General features: G+C 42.9%; 1 protein-coding gene across 1 annotated transcript in view; it reads right to left on the bottom strand.

Annotated features, from left to right (window-relative positions):
- Positions 1 to 96: 96 nt before the first annotated feature.
- LOC100540939 (teneurin-4) overlaps positions 97 to 23,244 on the bottom strand; it is an 81,191-nt gene continuing 58,043 nt past the window's right edge. Inside the window, 4 exon segments of the mRNA XM_019612330.2 lie at positions 97 to 6,615; positions 15,635 to 15,777; positions 19,723 to 21,337; positions 22,649 to 22,945. Coding sequence (XP_019467875.1) covers positions 5,857 to 6,615; positions 15,635 to 15,777; positions 19,723 to 21,337; positions 22,649 to 22,945 — 2,814 coding nt within the window. The 3' untranslated portion in view covers positions 97 to 5,856.

Here is a 23,244-nt window from a genome sequence, read left to right as displayed (position 1 = left end):
GAAAAAAAAAGCTATTTAAACACAAAATAGTCTTTTATTTGTCACCGAAGGCTACACACGGTCACTTTTGTCTGTTCATTTTTTGTTGGTGGTTTCTTTTTTTTTCCCTTTTTTCTTTTTCTCTTTTTTTTTTTCTAGAAGGTATCTACATCTGCACTTATTTACAGCCTGGTTGTATTTACACAGTCAAGAATACAGCATTAGAAATGCAGAGTGTCGAGAAAAAAAAAAATTCTCAAGAAATTAGTTCCAGACTTCAGGAAAATTATTACACAGGGTAATGACAAGAGTCTCCAGCGCTGGGCTTGTAGATGCAGCATTGACACCAAGTCCTCCTCTCAGATGCAGCTGCATTAGAAGTCCTCGCACAAAATTAACCTTTTTTAATAAGAAAGTGTGTTTCTTTGATTGTCCAGGAGTTGTAATAGTTTTTGGAAAGTTCTGTTGTTTGCTTGAGCAGTTTTAAAAAGGTAAAAAAAATAACACACATATATGTGTGTGTGTGTATATATATATATATATGTGTGTGTGTTAGTTAATTTTCACTCGTGGTTTTCAGTGCTCCCCTGAGCAGAAGGCATGGGCCACTGGAGTGGGAGTTAAGAGTCGAGCCTTACAGTACTTTGCCAAGAACACCAAGTTTTTGCACTACTTAGAGGAAAGCAGCATAGAGACACAGAAGGATTCCCTTTTGTGGGATGGTTTTGGGGGCACAGCATTGTGCATGCTGCATGATGCTGGGAGCAACACAGGGCTCCTGTCCCACAGAAGTTGTTGCAAATTCACTCTGCAGTCACAAGTAATTTTAATGAACTATAGAGATTAAAAAAAAAATCTGTTTTATTGTTGACAAAACTTGGAATCTTTCAGTATAACAGGGGAGTTCAAATAACCACATATTTAGTGATGGTGACAAAAAGAGTCATTTTAAAAAAGAGATGCTCAAAGGTGTCCACATAAGGATGTGGATGCTGTAGGACAGAGGGTGCTGGATTCATCCCACCAAACCCAACCCCAGTACATTCCCATTCCCAGCTCCAGCAGCACAGACATGCAGCCCTTCGCCATCAGCAAGGGGAGATACAGGAAAAAAGGTTTAACAGCAAAGCGATCTTTTTAGCTCTATTATTAACATTATAGGTACTTATTTCTCCTCCCTGTTTAAAAAGTGGCAGAGTGAGCAGCCAAGACCCGTGTCCCTGGTTTCAATTACACCGAGAACAGATTCAAACAGGCTGCTGTGCTGTAAATACGAGGGGGGCCCTCTCTGTAAATCGTAAAATTGAATTCTAAAATTTCATGTTAAGAGCCTTGTCTTTGCATAATGGATTGCACTGCCATCTATCACGGTGACACTTACAAGTCACAGCTGAAAAAGTACTTTATTAGATTTTTTTTTTTTTAACTATGTTGATTTACTCTGGTTACACTCTCTGTATAATAGACAGAGTAGAATCTCACCCAGTTCCCTAAGCTCTATAGAGCAACTACAAGATATATGACAGAAATCTCCCTCACTGCTTCCAACCTGCAGCCAGACAGATCGTGGGGATGGCTCTCAATCTGTGGCTTTAAACCCAAATCAAGCACCGGGCTTGAAATGACCTTCATCTCCTTAGCTCCTGCCTGGTATCATTTAGATTTGTTGTCCCATTTTCGTGGAGCTCTATCAATAGCTGTGATGACACAGATATGATGAGCTGCATGATTCCCTCTGGTCATTGCTGATTAATGATTTTTCCAAGCTTTAATCTTCAATTGCAAAGGACAAAAATAAAAATAAAATAAAAAAAAAAGATCTCAGAGGAAACAAATTCTGTGTCATTTCTTGCAATGTCAAATTAGATTCGCTCTGTCCAGGTTCAGCATGCAGGATGTATCACAGGTGTAGAGCCATCATGGCACCAACTTGTGTCCAAATCCAGTCGATCCCATCACTAGTACATCTCCAAGTGAAGCTCATTTTGGTACCAGCAGTGGCTATGGAGGGTTGGAGCCATCATCCTTCACCTACCGCTCGTATCGGGACTGACCAGTACAGGATGTTGGAATTGATCTTCCAGCTTTGGTCCCAGCCCTTCACACAGCTCTTCAATATGAAGACATTCCCAGGAGTTTGAAGTAATTCAAGCCAATCCTTTGCATTTTGAAGTGGTTCCTCTTTTTGGAATCTCCAAGTCAAGCCATGAATGCATACAAGGCCGAAACCACGTTCTGTGATTCTCTGTAGCAATGGTCATGCACTTGACTGGCTTTCAGAAGTGCACCAAGAGCCATGGGATATCGGGCTTAGCTCAGTGGGATTGGTATCCAAAGCCTTCCAGAAGTGAAGCATCCACAGCCCATAAACAAAACAAGGAGGGTTGGGCAGCCATGATGTGGGCCTGCAGGGGAGCAAATGGGGTTGCACAAGGGCTACATGGCCAGGAGTTGAATGGAAATGCTTAGTAACAGCATTACTTTACAGTCCCTTACTTTGGCTCAGGGTTTGGCTCAGCACTGGTTATGTTATAGCTTCCTCCTTTAAGTTCCAAGGAAAAACAGTGAAGTCCTGTAGAAAAAGCACTTTTCATTAACAAAAGGGGGAAATTTAGGGCTTTGAGACTGAAAATATTTGCTTCTTGTTTTACCGCATAAGTACAGTGGAAATGTTGAAGGTTTCACAGTGGACAAAGTTTCAGAAACAGAATCACAATCACCAAAAGGCTGGCAAAGACCTCTGAGTTCTCTGCCCAGCCCCTGCTCTAGCAGGGACACCTAGAACCCTGACCAGTTGACATCTTCAGGTAGGTTTGTACCCATCACTGAAGAGACAATCGTTTTTTTTTTCTTTTTCCAGTTAAAAACCTTGATAAAACAGAGAACATCACTTATATATACATACAAATATATATATGTACTTTTTTTCCCCCTTTTATTGACATGTTGTCAATAGTTCCATACAGGCTGCAGGTCTGCAGAGCTTGGGCATGCAGAGAAGAGCAGCCTGTGCTGCCTGCACCATGGTGGGTGGGACCATGAGACTCAAAAAATGGTTGAGCTCCTCAAAGACATTACCTCCTGTAATAACCTGAAGAGTCTGTAAGGCTGTAGAGGTGCCATCTCAGGCTGTTCCAGTAGGAAATTTTCACACTCAGACCTCTTCCCTTGATGGTGCGGTTTGTTCTTGCTCTGTTCCTGGTAGCACTGTAATACATGGATGGGGATGGAAGTAGAAGCACCGCTTCTCTTCGGAGCCACTTGGACAGGAGCATTGGGTAGGATGTATATGGGACATTTATGCCTTTCCATTCATCTTCCCATATATCTCTTTTTTGCTCCACGTGTGCTCTTTTAGCCACTCAAAAGCCACCACAAAATCGAGGAGATGTGGGAATGCTAGTGTTTCCCATGGAGGGGAACTGGTCAGCCCTGAGAAGGCAACGCTGCCTCTTCTGAGTGGCAGCTGCTGTTTGGCTGATGTTGCTCCAATCCCCACCAGAGCATCCTCACATCAACCGAGGCTTGTCAAGGGCTCTATCCCAGCAACACAAGCGGTGATGCCATGGCTTTTTCATCAGTGACTGCCAAAGCCCTGAGTGGTGCTGCTGCTCTCACCTGGCTCTAACAGGGCTGGATGCCCTTTCTAACACAGCTGCCTGTGATTCACTCCTGCTAAAGCATAAAAGTTGCATGCGGCAAGGGATGGTGGTGATTAGGACGTTGGTTATGGCATCAGCAATGTCACCCTTGCTGCAGACAGGAGAGACCGCCAGATTCAGGGCTGTACCAGTCGGCCCCAGGGAGGCTCAGCCCTGGGCTCTGCAGCTGCCAAAATACAAATGATGGTGAATTGGAGGAGGAATAGTCTGCTGGGGGAATTTCCATCCTGTCACCTTCCTCCTGGCTAGTGCCCAGGAACAGAGAGGCAAGGCAGCTGGAGTTGTCAGCCAGCATCTGCAGGGAAACTGGGACTGCACTGGGGTTGCCCACATCTTGCTGCTCAAGCAGTGCATGCCCAACATGCATTATCTTGGGGAACGGAGCCTGCAAAGAAGCATCAGACTGGGTTGAGGATGCCAGCAGTGGTGGCTCTGAGGACAGGAGTTGTAGGGTGCCAAGCAAAGGAACAGCCTTGGCCTGGGTTCATATGTCTCTGCAAAGCCAGGAAAAAAAAACAACGAAGTGAATGAGGAAAAAAAAAGATCAGGATTGAGATGTTCTCAGAGAGGCACAATGAGAGCTCTCAGAATCAGAATACATACGTGTCAGAGTGATGGAGATGCCTATTCAGGACCAGGGTTGGCCACCTCCAGCCATAGCCCCAGTGAGAGATAGGCAATATCTTTGCCTGCAGGAATGGCCCCTGGCTACCATGGGGCTGCTGCAGGCAGGGAAGAGGATGCTCGACTCATCTCCTTGTTCCCTTGAATTTCAAGGACTCTTGCAAATACCAGAGCACAGAGGTTATGTGAATACAAATTACATTAGCATGCCGAGTAACTCTGTCAGCAGTTTCTTATTAAAGCACTTGGTCCCCTCCGTAGTGGGCATTTCCAAATTTCCCCCTCTTCACTGCTAACAGTCAACTGGGCTCTCCATTAAACTCAGTCTCGTGTAAGAAATAGTGAGAAGGTTGACTCCAGCATTCCCCTTCTTGTCCCACCATGCACAAGCTGTTGCTACTTATTAAACGTTTTAAAATCCCTGCTGCCAAAGTCCCCTGGAGACATTTATCTGCCATAGTCATAAATGACTTGCCAGCATGCTACTCAAAACTGCATTTCCCAGCCAATAAATACAAGCTCCAGAATCAGGAAAAGCAGGGTTTGGCTTGCTCTAATTTTCAGTGGTATGTCACTGGGATACTATTACTACTTTTAAATTCAAATCAGCTTCCTAAAAATTAACTGGTTTTATCAGATACAGCACAGTGGACTGTTAAACACGTAGCCTCATGTACTGAAACACTATACATTTAATGAAATAATGCCATCAGCAAATGTACAACATGGGTGCATTAAATCCACCTATAGAACAGCTCTACTTATGAGAGAGGATTTTTTTTAGCTTTTCTCAATAGAGCAGGAGTCCCTTTCTTGGCTTTTGCTAGGTTTTAACTAAAACCAGGATTTGCACACACACACGAAAACAAACAAAAAGTATCTACTCTCATAATAAAAAAAGACTGATTTTTTTTCTTTTTTATTCCAGTTCAGGAAGGAAGAGAATCATCTTGCAAGTTAATATAATCAGCTCCTTCGCCTCTATAATCTACTTCTGCTCAGCAGGAGCCCCCAAAAAACACTTTTAAGTCCCAAGTGAAACGTGAAAACTACTTGTAACGTCTCTTTTGAGGCACATGATTCAGACAGTCGCTTTCAGAGTTCAGGAATCAGTGTCATCTTCTTTTTCCTTTCTTCTCAGAAAGAGCTCTCCGGCACGCCGTGGGCTCCCTATGTTTTGGGTGGAAGGCTATCTGTCCCTGCCCCAGATCAGAAAGGGTTAGGATGACACAAGTTAGCACAGACACCCATTTCTCACTTCACACCTAAGGACGTACGTTGACGACTCCCCACTTCAAATTCCTCACAAAGGGGAAAAAAAAAGGACAAGAGACAGTAAATTTCACTGTGATCACACTACGGCAAAATATTCCTTCTGTTCATTGCAAAAAATGTGTGAAGGCCAAATTAAAGGGGAAAAAAAGTTATGTTGCATGAGTTACAGTGCAACTGTATTATTCCTTCTCTTTCTAATTTTCCTCCCCCCCCACCTTGTTCAGTTTAGAAAAAGGATTGAGTACAACACAGTCAGGTAAGTGGCCACAAAAGAGTAGCTGTCTTTGGCAAGAAGTCACCGTATCGACCCTCTCTGTCACCTTCTGCCCATTTCACTCTGTCTCATGAAGTGGATGTTGTTGGCGCTGTCTGAGAGTTCTGGGTACTGCTCCACTGAGATCACAAAATAGCCGTCGTAGCCCTGTACCCGGCCCGTGTTTAGCACTTGTTGCTTCTCCCCTTCTGTCCACGAGCGAATCCCCTCCTCCCCATCCCTCAATCTCTGTTGTTCCCGGGCCCAAGCTTGGGCCACGGCGCGCTGCCGGGCCAGCTCCAGGACACGGGCCTTCTCCTCGTCCAAAGTGGTCCCATAGCGAGTGTTCAGACACAGCGCGCCATACTGCAGCTGGATGTCCGTGTAACGTCTAGTCCTTCCACCCAGCACTGTGTTGATCTGGGACACCGTGACGTTGACACCATTCTCCAGGGTCCTCCGCCCGCCACTGAGGCCTAAGATGGACAAGTCGCCCTCTGACGGGCCCTGCTTGATGAAGTAATGCGTGTCCACCCCGTCGATCGTGAAGTGCAAGTTCTCTAGGTAATGGGCATTGTTCAAGATGGCGGCGATCCTCCGCCCATCCTCATTGGCCACACTGATGATGTCAGTGGCCACACGCCCGTCCTTCATGGCAAACTTGACACCTTTGCCAAAGATAGAGCCTCCAGAGGCGAAGTTCTTGTTCTTCTTGATCTGCTGGCACCCGGCAATGCTGGAGCTGTAGATTCGTTCGAAGCGCTCAAGGGTGACAAAGGCCTTCAGCTGCTTCTGCACTTCACACTGGACCCCTAAAATTGACTGAGAACGGAAAGAAGAGAAAGATGAATTAGAAGGAGATGCCCAGTGACCTGAAGGCACTGCTTAACATGATGGAGACCAGCAAAATTGTAGAATCATAGAATCATTTGAGTTGGAAAGGACCCTTCAAGGCCACCTAATCCAACTCCACTGCAATGAGCAGGGACCACCACAGCTCCATCAGTTGCTCAGAGCCCCATCCAGCCTGACCTTGAATGTCTCTGACAATATTTAATGAAGAGTTCCACGTTTGATTTTTTTTCCACCTCGTCTTTTTTTAGATCTTTAATTCTTTGCAGTGGAAAAGAGCTGTTGTCATGTTATTCCCCCGATACTCAATATTTCGATAAATAGAATTGTATTTACACTTACAGACTGAAGGAGGTAAAGGGAAAAATGAGTTTTTGCCTTAATGCTGTGAGGGTCTAGTTTGGACTCCAACAGCTGAGCTATTATTTTGTGCTTCAGTGTCCTCCATCTGTAAATAAGAAATCGTTCCTAGAGAATCTAGGGGCCATTATGCTTTATAGAATGCTTTGAGGTTTCTGTGCCAAAATATCAAAATATTTGTAACAGTTCCTTCTATCTTAATTTTTCCTTGTGCCACATTTCAATGCCCTGCATTGCAGGTATGACACTCAAAGTTGCCACACCCCTCTATATCCCATTCTAGCTTGGCCGAAGCAGGTTGTTCAAAACTCAAGGAGGACCCTAAATCCAACTATTTCCCACAAAGCCTGTACAATGTTCCATACCTTTGTTTGAGATGTGGCTTATGCAGAAGAAACACTGCAGGATACGACAGACTGGATCATTTGTAGTCAGGTATAATACAAAGTCACTTTTGCTGTTAGCGTATAATGGAGCAAGCACAGAGCAAGTCAGCAGCTCATCATTACTGCAAAATGTCTCTGGAAATGCTCTCATCAATTCATGGCAGTGCAGTCTTCTTACAGACCCCTGCTCATGAACAATTATTTGCTCAAATTTCACAAAAGCAAGAGGATGCTACAACAAAACTCTCCTGGTACTGCCAATGGCTCAACTCAATAATGTAATGACATCCAGGATTAAAAATAGGCTACAAAGAAAAGTTTGCTGCACTCCAATTATTTTGAGGAAATTTAACATCCATGAAGGGTATTGCCTTAAACAGTCCACAAGCTAAAGGCTCACATTCTTACCTGGCTGTTAGAAGACAATTCAGACAATACAGGCATTGCAGCATGAACATCTTTGCTATTATTTATAAAACAGTGGGGGAAGGGAAATAAACCCTCACTTCCATGGTGGCCATTTCTAGGGAAAGGTTTCAAAGCACAGGGGAAATAAAATTAAGGATTTAGCATAACTCTCCTGGTGGTTGTGAGTTTGCTCTATGAAGGAGAAAATTATAAGGGAACATAGATATACAAGTTAAAGGATGTATTTTGGGTTTATTCAAGTTAAAACATCTAAAACCTAAGTGGGACTTCTATTCACAGTGCCAGGAAAGATGGAGAAATCCCCTCCACTCCCCCTTTCCATTGCTAGCACAATAGCTAGAGAAGCAATAGGAGCTCTTTTCTGGTTCTGTCTGTGCTATCTGTGGGGGATCTCATGCACAGCCTAGAGAGTGACATAATTAACAGATGGATGGGGAGCCAAGCCGAGCTCCCCCACCAGATGAACAAGAGCTCTAATTATGCAAAAGATAGACATAATTAATGTAGATGTCACCAATGATGGACATGGGACAATGAGCTTTCTAGGCTCCATGAAGCACACTTATAAATAAGCACATATTGCACACCCTTGGTTAGGTATTTCATTTTCAGAGAGGTTTAAATGGGGATGTATTCTTCTCACGTGCTTTTCGTAAGGTTTGACTCTAGATGATCCTTGCCCACTGCCCAAGCGTGCTGTATTGCTCCTCCAACTTGCTCAGTAACTTTTACAAACAATGGGAAAAAGCCTTTCTCATTAGTCACTTTGAATCACCATTTAGTGCAGGATCCTTCATTCAAGAATGTTAATAAGGTCTTCTGCCCTGTATTTCTACATCTTGGGGTAATTTACGTGCCACCACCTCTCTATACACATCCCTACGTTTACTGAAAGTGATAAAGGATCCCTAGAATAAATTGCAGCATCTACTCAATATTACCCTGGGGGAGGAGTTTGGAAAAACTGGGCAGTGCCAGCCATGGTTTTGACAAGAATGTTATAGTTCTTAATGATATATTCATGAATGACAGATGCTTGGGCAGCGAGGTCTTGCACTGGGTCTCATATCATTCACCCTGGTTACTTTTTATCCTGGTTTATGTCATGCTGGTATGACTTCAGACCCCTCCAGCTGCTCTCTCCAAGACATGTCTCCTAACTCTCTAGGTCACTGCCACCTAGCCTCAGGGCCAGGGACTGATCCTAGACTGCTTCTCCTTGGCAGCAGAGACACACTCAAAGATGTTACTCTAAAATGTTTGGGATTCTAATGATGAAAAGAACTGTACAGCAAAGTGTAACAGATGATGTCCTAGGGTTTGCCATTAATTCAAGAAGGATTGTAGCCTGGTTGACACATGCTGTGATACAGAAGGTACCACAGCCAGCAGCTGTGACATGAACTACCTTCATCAACCTCCACAGCCCACTGCGTGGGACTCTCTGGTCTGAGATCTAATTTTTCACTTTTCAATTTTGTGTTCAAATATTCTACAGATTTGAATTTAGTTCAGTAATGGTCCACTGCAGAAGGAAAGCCAGATTCTGAAGTCTTTTTCATTTTTTTTTCCCTCAACTTATTGACACATTAATAGAATACAGGGCCTTTCCTTTGTCTAATAACAAGATGGCTTCATGGTATTATATGAAATCACACAATTTCCACAGCTCCACTGTTCATCTGGATATCGTTTAGAAAGAAAATAAGCAGCACTCACCCCTCTCCTGGCAGGACGTGGAGGTTTAATGGATTACACGTGAGCTAACAGCAATGCACTGTCACTTTCTGCCTAAGGACACTTAGACAGGACGTAAGGCCAACTGTTTTGTTGGTCCTCTCTGCATCCATCCAGGACACACCTCCTCTGTACAGGAAAAGCAATTTTCCTGCTACATGTGCAATGGCAGGACTGTTACAGACACTACTGGTGGCTAAGAGATGAAAGGACTGACCACAGCCACAGAAATCCAGCAGTGTGCCCACTCAGAGGCACTGCAGGTGGCAAATTTGTATGGCTGTCTTGATCACTTTTGCTGTCAAAGAAACTGGGCATAGAATCACAGAATGGCTTGGGTTGAAAGGGATCTTAAAGATCACTTATTTCCACCTGCCCTATGGCTTCAGAGGATGTACAGAACTAGCACACATGGTGACATCAACATCCACAGGCCTTAGTCTTGATTTCAATTCTAGCCCAAAGCAGCTGATCACTGGAACAGTCCTTTGGGCTCCACTGCAGAGTCACCCAAATGGTGGTATCTCATGTCATTTTACACACTGCAGGGAGCCCCGCTGGCCCATCACTTATTGCTTTAAAGCAGTGCACCATTCTAGTAGTCATAAGGAAGGCCAGGAGGCTCTGTGACACCTCAGATGGCATCAACAACTGACAATGCCAATCTCTGTTGGTTATAATGGAAGTCTGGACACCAAGTTCACAAGCAGAGACCTAAATTTTGGTGTCTTAACTTAGAGCAAAATCATGTCCAAATGGCTTTCCATTAGATACTGGTTACTGGCCTTCTAGTATATGCCTTTTTACATCATGATGTAGTCTCTCCCTTAGGGAAGCAGGGGAACAGAGGAAACAGGGGAACACACACAACATTGTAATGCTGAACATCATCACTAACTACTCTAATAATAAAACACATCTCTGTTATCTTGAAAATGAGCACAGGATGACTTTGAAATGACTTTTTAAGTGCATTTCTTTGATAAAGTAATGTATTTGGGAACAGCAACTTTTTGAAAAGAAAAGCAAACTCATTCAATAGAAGAAAAAAAGTACTCAATTCAGGCAAGCCATGGCATAGCTAGCTGGTATGCTCTGCTGTTAATATAAAGGGGGTGGAGGCAAACAGATTACACGCAGTTCAAAGAGGCAGTGTATCCCTGACTTTGAAATTACCATTTCTGTTTCATCTTAGAACTCATTTCAATGAACTGGCAGGGAAAGGAAACAGAAAATTTCCATCCAAGTCTGCAGTGGCATATAATATTCTCTAAATAAATGCCACTGCTTTTAGCTACTATAAAGGAAGGTGTCTGTAAAATCAGCATTAAGGAAGAAAGAGTGGAATTCATAGTTACTGTATTTCAATATTTGTTCTTAGATCTGAGTGACAAATAGGCTGGGTTTGTTTCTCCTCACAGCCTCTTTTAATCAGATGTCCTTAGGTGACATTTCACTTTATCTAGTAACAACCCGTTGGGGAGAAGAGAATGACCTTCATCATTTCTTTGCTGCTGCACAGAGCTCAGGAGAACGGCACATTACAGAGCTCTCTGAATAGCCTCTTGCATTTTCCTTGCACCTCTTGAGGATTCGAAATACCACAGCAAGATCCTATCATCTGTTGTTTTTAAATACCGCCTTCCAGTGTGAGACTAAAAGCTTTAATTTCCCATCAAGGATCCAAGATGTGCAATACACTATGAATACGTTTCCAAGTTTCTCTGTATCCCCTGCCATTACCCACAGATAGGTGTTTCTCTTACTGCCATATCGATTACAATGCAGAAAGTCAGTTCTTTTGAAATAACTGGCCCAAGCTATGACTCTTTTCACTGTCTTTGAGACTTCAACTCTCTTCTCCACATCAGATTGAGTGAAAATTGGCTAAAACATTGGCAAAATGTAACAAGTGGCTGATGGATAGACATGGAGATGGCCCAAGCCTGGGACAAAGCACAACCCCATGAATGATGAGCACTTCCTCAAAAGGGGAAAAACGTTCCTGGGAGAGGCCATGCAAAAAGCCCAGCAAAATGCAGAATGCCTGCAAAATGCAGAATGCCTCCAAAATGCTGCTCCATAAGGGATGTGGGAATCTGATCCTGCAAAGAACAGAAGTCTTCCTGGAGGCACAGTGCTCATGGGGTGGAGAGAAGCACAGATAATATGAGATTTTCAAGAACCACGGAGATGTGTCACTGAGGGACATGGCAGCCATGGTGGGGATGGGTTGATGGTTGGACTACATGATCTTAGAGCTCTTTTCCAACCTTAGTGATTCTGTGATTCTATGATGTAGCTAACAAGATATGCACTGTTCACCAACATTCCACGTTGCAAATACGGTTGTTTTGGCTCCAGCAATTACCTGACAGTTCAACAAGACAAAAGGTAAGGGAGTGAAAAAGAAAAAAAAAAAACACAAGAAATTGGATTCAGGTGCAGCAGCTCCACAATATGCCAGGGGTCAACCAGGATCCCCTGTGGCCAATAACACCAAATTTGTTCAACAAACAATTTAGTTACAGCCTTGTGGTTGCTTGGAGGGTGGGGGGAAAGTGCTGCACCACAGTGTATTAGATTTTAAATGTCACTACAGAGCTGCAGGGGGTTAGCACGAGGTTTATGACATGCTAAGCTGGTGAAGGCTCAAAGCCAGAATTATCTCTCCCATCTTGCAGCCTTGCAAGGGAAGCACCAAAAATGTTTGGAAGGAGATGCTAAGCCCCTCTGGTTATGCACGCTGAAGAGATACGATGCAGCCATTTGCAAGGAGTTGGCCGCTTTGCTGTTATGCTCTGGCTATTCATTCCTCTCTGATAAAAGAACCCACTCAATCTGCCAGCTGAGGCTTTGATCAGTGGAGCCAGCGGAGTAACGCACATTTTCTTTGGTCTATCACAAGGGGGGATGTGACCCAGAGAAACTAGGGATCGGAAGAAGCAGAGATGAGAGAGTTGTGGTACATCATGCAGAGAATATCCCTGGATTTCAAACAGAATGGGCATTGTCCAACGCCTTGTCCAGGCTTCTTTTAAATGATAAAAGATCTACGGCTTCTTCCAAATGCTTTGGAAAGCCATTCTGCAGTGAGATCAATCTCATTAAATGAAAATATTTCCTAAGCTTCCATTTAACTTTGTTTAATTTTGTCATTTGCCACCTAAGACTTTTTAATTTGAATTTTATTCCACACGCTTTGTAGAATCATAAAGGTTGGAAAAGCCCACTAAGATCCCCAAGTCCAACCCCAACACATCCCCACCATGCCCACTGACCATGTCCCTCAGTGCCACATCTCTGCAGTTCTTGAACACGTCCAGGGATGGTGACTCCACCAGCTCCCTGAGCAGTCTGTGCCAATGATGCAGAGAGGACTACTATGAAGCAGCACTGATTGTTTCTGGGGTGTGTGTGGGAGGGCTGGGAGCAAACAGGACTGAAACATCAGTGTTGGATGCATGGGTACGTTTAGGAGAAAAGTTCAAGTATTATATGTGAATGAGTTCATTTTATGCAAATATATGTCTACAATATGCTGGGTGTGACAGAAAGGAAGGGAATTCTGCTCTACAACATTTGAGAGCCACTTGCTATCGCAGCATGATCCTGCAGCTGTAGTCTAAAATACAAATGCTCATGTTTTGTTGCTGTCATAACACGAGGGAAGAATATGAAACAACCTGCAACAGTTAAATTCCACTTTCAGTACTGTGAATGTAAGGTGACTCATCTGGAAGCACAACAGCTGCAGAAAGCCCCTTATCCACCAAGCAGGTCCCTACACAGAGCTCACTGCAGCTTCTTGGCTTACAGACCCAAAGGGGACAGGGAGACTTCTCTCTTTATTGCTCATTCAGGCAGATTCACCTAAAATGGGTGGCTGGAAGGGAGGGCTCCTTGGTTTTATTTCCAGCTTCTGTATGAACAAGTGTCAGACTTCATCTAAAGCTGTCCATTGAATTACCTAGTTATTCAGTAAGCTTAACAGTAACACTGAAATGATATAATAATAACAATATTATTTCTATTAATCTCTGTATGTGTTATTATGCACTGTACATAATAATTTGCAGGCAATCTTTTGTGCAGCTTCTGAAGGAGCACTCCCTGTTTGCCTTCTCCTGCACTGCTTTGCCTGGGGAGATGCTGTGTCATAGCAATGAGGGGGAGAAATCCTGAGGCTATTTCTTGTTTCAGAAATCATCTCTGTTAGCACTTCACTGTTTAATCTAAAGAAGAGAAGAACAAAAGAGGAGTCTGAGCTCCAAAACACAGCTGAGCTCCTGTGGCATCAACGTTTTCAAGCATCAACTCAGCCAGGGTATCAAAAGGCATAGATCCTTCTGTCCCCTTCTATTATAAAGTGATATGTCTTAATTTCCAGGAGTTGGACTCGATGATCTTCACGGATCCCTTCCAATCCAGGATATTCTATGATTCAGTGATTAATTTAAATCTCTCTTACTGATCCACGAGGGTGGATAGTGACAGGACAAGGGCGAATGGATTCAAACTGAGACAGAGGAGGTTTAGGTTAGATATTAGGAGGATGTTTTTCACCCAGAGGGTGGTGACACACTGGAACAGGTTGCCCAAGGAGGCAGTGGGTGCCCCATCCCTGGAGGCATTCAAGGCCAGGCTGGATGTGACTGTGGGCAGCCTGGTCTGGTGATTGGCCACCCTGCACATAGCAGGGGGTTGGAACTGGATGATCTTTGTGGTCCTTTTCAACCCAGGCCACTCTATGATTCTATGATTCTATGACTGAAGCTGGTTTATTTTAGTCTGTCTTTCCTGCAACTAGCTCAGTACCAAGGCTGGGTTGACACGTGACCACTCAATTAATTCACAGTATCTCATTTGTACCTCTGAGTGATACCTTGGGGCTGGGGAAACGTGATACTGTATTTCACTTACTGGTTTAATAGTATCTGTAAAGGACCTCAAGGATCCACTGCAGGATAGTGAGATATCAGTGAACTCTTATGTAAAGAGCCCGGGAAGGCAACTGGGATAATTTCCTCTTGTTGCCATTATCATTTTATTAGCAGAGATGTTAAAAAGCATATCCTGATCTCCCCAAATTGATGCCTCACAGCTCTCATGATGTTCGAATACACAGCAACAGCAAGCTGGAATCTATATCCTAAAGGGAACTCAGACTGAAGAGATAAAATACCCCAGAATAAAATCAAGTGAGGAGAGGAGAGAGTATCCTGAGAGGGAAATGATTTTTTCAAGGTGATACAACAGATAAGCAGTAGGTCTGGGAGTAACCCAGGGCTCTCAGACCCTGACCCAGTGTGCTAGCCTTTAACAGTGCCACCTCCATCTTTCAGCTGAATAACTCCCAATAGAAAGAGAAGGAGAAATGATTGGGCTGTAAAAGCTTTCTCTTGCCAATTTCGTCATTGAATTTTGTGCCAGCATCTGCCAAAATGGCTTGTGATGCAGGCCTGTTTTTAAAAGCATGACCCACTGGTTTGGGATTAAATCCAGACAGGTAACATGAAAGTTAACTATTAGCTAAAATTTCTTTCTGGGAAGACTCACTGCAATGCAGAAAAATTTGCTAGGGAAGTACTGGGACTTGTTTTTTTTTAGGATATTTTGAACCAGACAGAAAACTACTACTATCATTACTGCTAAAAACTGTAGAAAATGATTCTGTGAAAAGATTTGCTTTTATTTGTCTCCAATAATTCATGGTGCAAAAGCCTTGACCTTTGTTAGCAGTATGTGATAGGATAAAAAAAACAGTAATGCATTATTTCATTGAGTGATTACCAGACTGTATCGCAGGAAAAAGACACAGTGGCAGTAAAGAACTTATAATCATCAAATCATAGAATGGTTTGAGTTGGAAGGGACACTTAAAGGTCATCTAGTACAACTTGCCTGCAATGAACACGATTATTCAATGAGGTTTCATTACTGTAATGGAGAGAGACAAGTTGCCTTGGATCTTAATATGGGAGAACAGGCTGATAGAGGATTTTTTTTTATAATGATTGCAACTGGATACTTTGCTGATAAGGGTGTGAAATACAATATGTAGTTGTATGAATCACCTTGCTGTTGTCCCATTCTTGGGTTTTCATCTGCGTGTGGACAAGCTCATATGATGGCTCCATGGCATCCATGTCTGGCTTGGGGTATCCAGGGATGACGTTGTGTAGCTGGAACCCGAAGGTGAGTAGCCAACTGTTGACATCTGGAAAGGAAGAGAAGCACAAATCAGATTATCTGATGTCTCAAGAAGGGTTGCTCAGGAGATTGATACAAATGAGGACCCTGGTACATGGCACTGCAGCAGACAAGCCAAAATGATGGGTGTCTATTTAATGTAACAGCTGTATGCTGCTGTCCTACACAAAAGAGGGATCACTGGCACTAAAGGGGACATGATGGAAAACCAAGTGATATGGGACACTGAGGATTAGAATAATAGAAACATAGAATCATTAAGATCAGAAAAGCCCTCTAAGATCATTTAGTCCAACTGTCACTCCATTCCCACCATGTCCACATGGCTCTTGAACATCTCTGGGGACGTTGACTCCACCATCTCCCTGAATAGCCCATTCCAGTGCATCACCACTCCTTCTGAGAATGCTTCCTAATATCCATCCTGAAAACACTCCATTAGACATGGAGTGTATTTACTTGACAGGAGACTAGAAAATCTGTCCTGATTTTCAGTTGCACAGCTATAAGGAATAGCAGCTTGATGTTGACCTGCTGGAGGAAATAATGATGAGGCTGGCCAACTCCTTGATAAGCACTGCTTCCCCCTACACTTCAGAACATTTAATGATCTCAAATTGTTTGCGTTTACTGGACTCTAGAGAAGGACACACCTGCTACAATCCCCAAGCAAGTTGGCGTGCATTTGGCACGCAAATAGCAATTGCAAGAAGAAGAGAGGTATGGAGGTAAAGTTTAATATCAGCTCCCAGGGGTCTTACATGTTTCGTGTGTTACTGGGATGATGTTAGTGATTGCTCTGTTCCAAGCTGGAGTGCAAGGGGCTTGTTTTTCATTTTGCTAAGCTGAATAAACATTGCTGAAAAGAGTCTGTAAAAGGGATCAAATTAAAGAATCAAATATGCATCTTTGAATATTTTTTCTTTGTTCCCCCAGAGCCTAAATGAATGTTTTGAAGAGCTGGTCGGAAAAGAAATTATGGATGCAAATGGCAAATAAGGCACTTCCAGATGACTGGAGAACCAGGAGCCAAACAATCACACTATCTGTTGCTTGTTTTCTTACAGGCCAAAATGTTGGGGTTGGGCAGATGTCCAAAAAGCCCTTGCAACAATCCATGTGGAAGGAGGAGGATCTCTGTAATAAAAACACTTCTGTTCACTCTCTGTACAGATTGTTTTTGGAGTGTCTTTGAAACAGAGGGGTTTGGGGGAGGGAAAGAAATTAAAGCCTTGTTTGATTATTTTTTTGCTTAGCACTAAGCCAGCCTGCTTCCAACCCCTTCTCATGTGAAACGAAGACCTTTGATGTCCATATTGCAGACCAGGTGGTCAGGAGAACAAAGTAAAACTGTGAAGGTCGGTATTGGTGCAGGAATCATTTTCCAAGCATTTCACAAATGTTAAAAAGGACACAGAACAGGGATGCTGAGCAGCAGAAGAGTACGTAGCATATCTGGAAGGGCTCAAGACAGGTTTTTTTTTATACTTTTCAGAAAAATGACTTTCAAAACATTTGCAAACAGGAGCTTGTTCTTTTTGGGAAGAGGTGTTGGAATGCCCAGAACAAAAATAAAAACCAAAGCCAAAAAACCACCATAGCAGGAAGGTGTGGAGCTGAGAAAACAGAGGGGAAAATATTAATTTGCCAAGAAGCAGTGACAACTTTTTTGACAGAAAAGTACATTTCACATCGCATAGTATTTTTCAGTATAGTAACCCTGCCAACACATTTCACAGTAAATTCATTTGAGGGCAAAGAAAAAGAGTGCTTAAATGCAGACACAAGTAATGGAAATGTCAGTTCAATCCATCAGGATTGCTGAAACTGGTAGTAAAGCTCTGTGCCACAAAGTGTACAATCACTAAAATACTCATGTTTAACAATGGGCCTCTCAAAACCTAAATACCTGCTTCTCCAGCTCTCCCCTCCACGTGTCTCCCATTTGCACCCACGGGCTCAGAAACCTCGCATTTGGAGAGCAAAGCATGTGGTGTTTGGCTGTGCCTTGGGAGCTGAGCTTTCCTACAGACAGCTGCACAGAGAGCAGCTCCTCGTGCCCCAGTCAGGTGAGGCCATGATGACCAGGATACAGCCATCGCTGCTCCTGTCCATTGGGAGCCTGAGAGCTTCAGCAGAAAGAATCATTCACGTTGGAAAGATCAGTGAGATCATGCAAGCCAACCGTAAGAGAAATGGCAGACAGCAGCCAAGCAACACGGCGCTCATCCCAAATCTTGACCCGTTTGTTCCATGCTGGTGAGGGAGGAGAAACTTAAAACATGTATTTGGGCTCTGAATTCCTTAAAGACTAAAAAAAGAATTTTTAAGATGATGGAAAAAATTATTTGCTGTTTATGAAGTATTAATGACTTGGGTTTGAGTGTCTTGCTGTTATCATCAGAGCTGGGTGGGAAACTGCCTGTTCCAAGAGAGCATTTGAAATGTTGTCCTGTCTGAACTACAGCAGGAAAATAAAATATGTCATGCAGTAATTGTTCAAATACTAGAGTAGTTCAAGACAAGAATTTCATATTGAGACATTTCATTTGGATTTTGACTCCTTTTTCTATCCTAGTTTCCTATACCAAGTAGGTTTGGAAAGGATGAAAACCCAAACAGAATTTTTCTTTCAGATTATTTTGGAATTTGTCATTTAGGCAATTTCAAGAGCTGTGAGAAACATTTCTGCTGAGAAATCTCTCAAGCTCAGCTCTCTCTCGTCAACAAATTCCATTCTGACAAACGAGCTTTTTCTTGATAGGAAAAAATATATCCAAGTTTAATTATGCCATATTTAATTATCAGTGAGGCCAACACACAGCGTTTTAGTTTGCATCTTTTGGCATATTTTGCTTTCCTCGTGGCATTATCTTCATAGCTCTGGAGAAAAGAGCATTTCCTTTAAAAAAATAACAATCTATTCCTTATGATTATTGCAGAAGAACCTGCATGGATGCTAATGGCCAGAAAAACACACTGAATAAAACAACAAGGGTTTTTATTTTGTAATATTCTTTTCTTTTGCTATTAAGTCAATATCATAACTTAGGGAAATACAAATATTCTTGTTGCATATGGAAAAATTGTGATAGACGCAGCAGGATCATCTAACAATAACTCTATCTCCTATGAGCTATGCACATTTGATTTGTGACTGTCACCTCATTTTCCGATGGGGAATGTATGGAAAAAAAAGTCCCAGCAAAATAGTTTTTTAAAACATTACTGCAGTGTCGCAGAAAATATGAGTATAGGATGGACATTTAACCTACAGAATGATTTTCTGTATTAAAAACATACCTAGAGTTCATATTTGTGCCATTTTATGAAGTCCCTGGGGAAGCAGCTCAGAGGTTATGTCAAGCTGTTGGGTTGGCATGACCTAAGATCTGGCCTTAAAGTCTAAACCACCCGTTTTTTATTGACTTTTAACAGAAAATGTTAATTCCATGGGGCAGATTAGCCTTGAACTACATGGTTACTGTTGTGTGCTCTGAAATGGAGGACTATAAAAAAAGGTTTAAGTCGCCGTTGCCATTCTGCTAAAACAAATCTGCATGCCATTTGTTTAGTTGTAAATAAATCTCTAGGCAAAACTGTGTAAACAGAGCCGCCCCTCTACAAAGAATGAGGTTATCAGGATATTAATTGGAAGCTAAACTTTGGATATCTGAGGGAACAAACAACTGGAAGCAATGTAAAGATACTAAACACCAAGAAAGAGAAAAGAAAACAGATTTGGGAATTACAATCTCTGTTTACGCTAATGAATTAAACATGCCCTCAACTACTCTCTGACACAGGGGTCAACTGGCAAAGAAAAGCTTGTGTCTATTATGCTGAACACTGGAAAACCTCATGGTGACAGGGATGCCAAGAGAGAATCCTATTCACCAATGGTAAGCTGGAGAACAGTTTGTGACTACGTTAATTCATTCAAATGTCTTACCTGTCATGTAGCATTTGATATCCTGAGAGTTGCTAATGGGATTATTGTTTTTAAACATATACAGGTTGAAAGGCATGATGTTATTGCTACTCAGGTGCTTCCACATGTCATGGTCTGGACTTGTCCACCGACCTGCCAGCACATCATAGTCTCTCCGTCCCATGTGGATGAGCTTTGTGAGGGGATCATACAGTCCTCCATGGTAGCCTATGATGATCTGGAAGTTGGGATTGGTGTCCATATAGATCTCCCCATATGCTGTGTATAGTATCTGCTTAATCATTAAGCCAGTCCCGCTGAAGACAGCCAGAGGAGTGCCAATGTTATCACAGGCTATGTAAAATTCATCGCCACTGCTGAGCTCCATTGCAAACAGGTGGCCTTGGAGATCATAATACAAGGAGGTGATCTCTGAGCTCGAGTGGTTGTACAGATGGGTGACCTTGGTTGGGTTGGTCAGGTCTGCATAGAAGAACTGCAAGTGATGGCCATGGCTGGTTTTGCTAGAGACTCTCCTTCCTAGGCCGTCGTAGCGGTATTTCACACTCCAGCCACTGGCTTTGTTGTAGGCTTTGATGAGCAGACCAGCTGAGTTGTACTCAAAAACATCATTGCCTCTTTGCTTCAGGAAGCCATCTTCATCCATTTTGTACTGCACATCCCCCAGTCTAGTAATCCTATCCCTGAGGTCGTATCTGAGTGGAGTAAGGCGGGCACTATTCCCTGGACTCAACAAATGGAGGTTCCCATTTAGGTCATAGCTGTAACGCCAGAGTGGTTTGTCATTGATAGACACCGTCTGCAACTGGCCATCAGCATCATACTCGTATGAGTACCTAGTTGTATTTGCATAAGGTCCGACCTTTAGCTCTTTCTTAACAACTCTCCCCATGTTGTCATACTGCACAGTCATCCAGTACATGAGTGACCGGAATATTTCGTACTGGACCTCCTTCATCCTGCCATAGGCGTCAAAATGTTTAGTGTGAGTCATGACAGCAGTGGTGATAATCTGATTGATGTCGTAGTAAATCACTCCAAATTTACCAAATTGCTCAGTTTTGCCTGACACATCATCATACCTGTAGAGATCGATGGGTAAAGGTGTCTCATTGATGACTGCTTGCATGCTGGTCACCCGAAAACTGTTGTCGTAATTATAGTCAAAACGTGCATTCACCATGCCTTCCTCAGTGAAGCGGAAAATCTGTCGATCAATGAGGGGTCCTATCTGCCTGTATCTGATGGTACATGTGAACCCTTCATTCTGCAAGTTTATTGTCTTCAGCATGCCAGCAGTTTCATCATAGGTGAAACTGATCTTTGTGGTGTCGTAGAGCATTTCAGCTAACTTGGACAACTTTCCGTACTTGTAGATGACACGTCTCCCTGTCCCCAAGTACAATGTGTGGAGGAGCTGCTCATCTTCTGTGAAATCCTGAATAACTGAGGCGTTGCCTTCTGGGGGTCGGTAGATGTTCCTGTAGTAACCAATGGAACGGATGGTTTCTAAAGTCTGACGGGCAACGTTGGGCATGGTCACTGATGACAACCGGTCATTCTTATCAAACTCAAAGATGTACTGTCTCTGGCTGTGAAGGAGCAGCACCATGGACTAGGTGGGAAGGAGAAAGGAATATATTATAATACTGGTTTTCAGGCAAAATCTATCTGAATTCCAAACAAATCTGCGAATTTCTCCAATTCAGAGAATAGGGCAAGTGAGATAAATCCATGCACCCACAGGATGAAACAGTGTGTGACAGTATGCAGCTGCATGGCCCACCACGTAATCCCAAGCAGAGGTAGGTTGGGGAGGCAGAAACAGCTATTGCAGTGAGGAAGGTCTAAGTTTAAAATACTCATCTGTTCAGATCAATACCATGTAGATGTCTCTGCTCAATTTCTCCACATCATTAGCTTTTACAAACTAACTAAAAAAAAACTGGTAGACTCAAACAATGCTTGAAGAAGTACCCTCCTGACATGTTCCAATAGCCAAATAACTCATTGTGTCTGCGTATCTGTGGCAGGGAAGTTGGAACCTGATGATCCTTGGAGTTCCATCCAACCCAAGCCATTCTATGATTCTATGATTTTCTATTACTCACTTACCAAACTTCTGCTCCTGTGCTTATTTCTTAGAGGTTTTTTTTTTCCTTTTTGCCCACGTAACAATCTACATGGATTGCATAATGCAAGATGCAAATCAACACCTGCTTTTTAAAAGCTACGTTACTATAGTTTCCTAAACTGATGTAGAGATAAGCTCTATACAAAACTCATGGATAAAAAATATCAGCCCCAGCTATGCAGTAAATGGATCTATGGGACACGGAGTAGTGTAACAATGAATAATAATACCAAAAGAAATTAAGTCCCATGCCAATCTACAAGTGCAGACTCAAGAAAACCCTGCAAAGTATTTACAATGATCTGGCTGAATTTGTGCCTGGTGCTTTTTATAACATGTAATTCTTATGAAGTAGGAATGAGCTACCCAAAGAAGTGAGAATGTCAGACTGTGTGAGTTGTTTTCACATGGAAAATCCTACTGGAAGTCCCTACTGTTTACTCCTCTGACTTCACCTGAAGATACTTCATATTACACTTAGCTCAGAAAAAGAAAGCTGTGCCTAAAAATCAAATGCCAAAGCTCTACAGGATTTACAGAATTAAGACATGCTCTCAGTGTGACTGGGAAAGAATACTGCCCTCAGGAGTATTTTTCACGCTATTTTCAACTGATCTTCGGTAGTTTGGCATTGAAGTTCCTATGTGTATCTTTGTGTAGTCAGAATATACAGAAGAGTATTGTACCATAACGCCCAGTACTTAGCTGATGTGAAGCAGCACAGCTGAAATTAAAGGATTGAAGCCCATTTCCACCAAAAGCACCACCAGTGAACAGTAGGAAGACTCTCACCTTCTCCAAATAAGTGTAGCTCCATGATTTGCCATCAGCAAAGATCCTAGATGTAATTCTGCCAGACTGATCGTACTCCATCCTTTCTGACATCGTGCCCCTCTGAATGCCTGCAATGTGTCCTCCAGGGGAATAGGTCACATTGACCCCATTGAGTCTGCTGCTGGGCGACCAGAGGCTGGGCCTCCCTGCCTGGTCATAGAGGATGCGGAGTGTGAACTTGCGATGATCATCATAGATTTTCTCTGTTCTCGTCACACGATCGAAGTCAAGGGACAGCAGGTTTCTGTTGTGAACCTACAGGAGGGAGATACAGAATTAGGATGCGGGAAATTCAGTTTCAAAGACTGCTCTTCTTTCACCAAACACCTTTTTAGATCACACCGTAGACTATCCAGGTGTCCATTGCCTCTGGATAACATTTTCAAGGCCAAGTGTTGGTGTAACAATTCTTGACTTTAGTGAGGACAGAAGCAGAAGAACTTTGGAAACATCACCATGGTGAAGGAATATTGCCCATATCCCAAACCTAGGCTTAGGACTGATACAGCAGATGTGGTATAGACCTACAGAATATGTAATGATAAATTGTTGCA

This window comes from Meleagris gallopavo, chromosome 1 (assembly GCF_000146605.3).
Source record: "Meleagris gallopavo isolate NT-WF06-2002-E0010 breed Aviagen turkey brand Nicholas breeding stock chromosome 1, Turkey_5.1, whole genome shotgun sequence".
Lineage (NCBI taxonomy): Eukaryota > Metazoa > Chordata > Aves > Galliformes > Phasianidae > Meleagris > Meleagris gallopavo.
The sequence above is the reverse complement of the archived record's forward strand: the minus strand, read 5'-3'. Positions and strand labels throughout refer to the sequence as shown.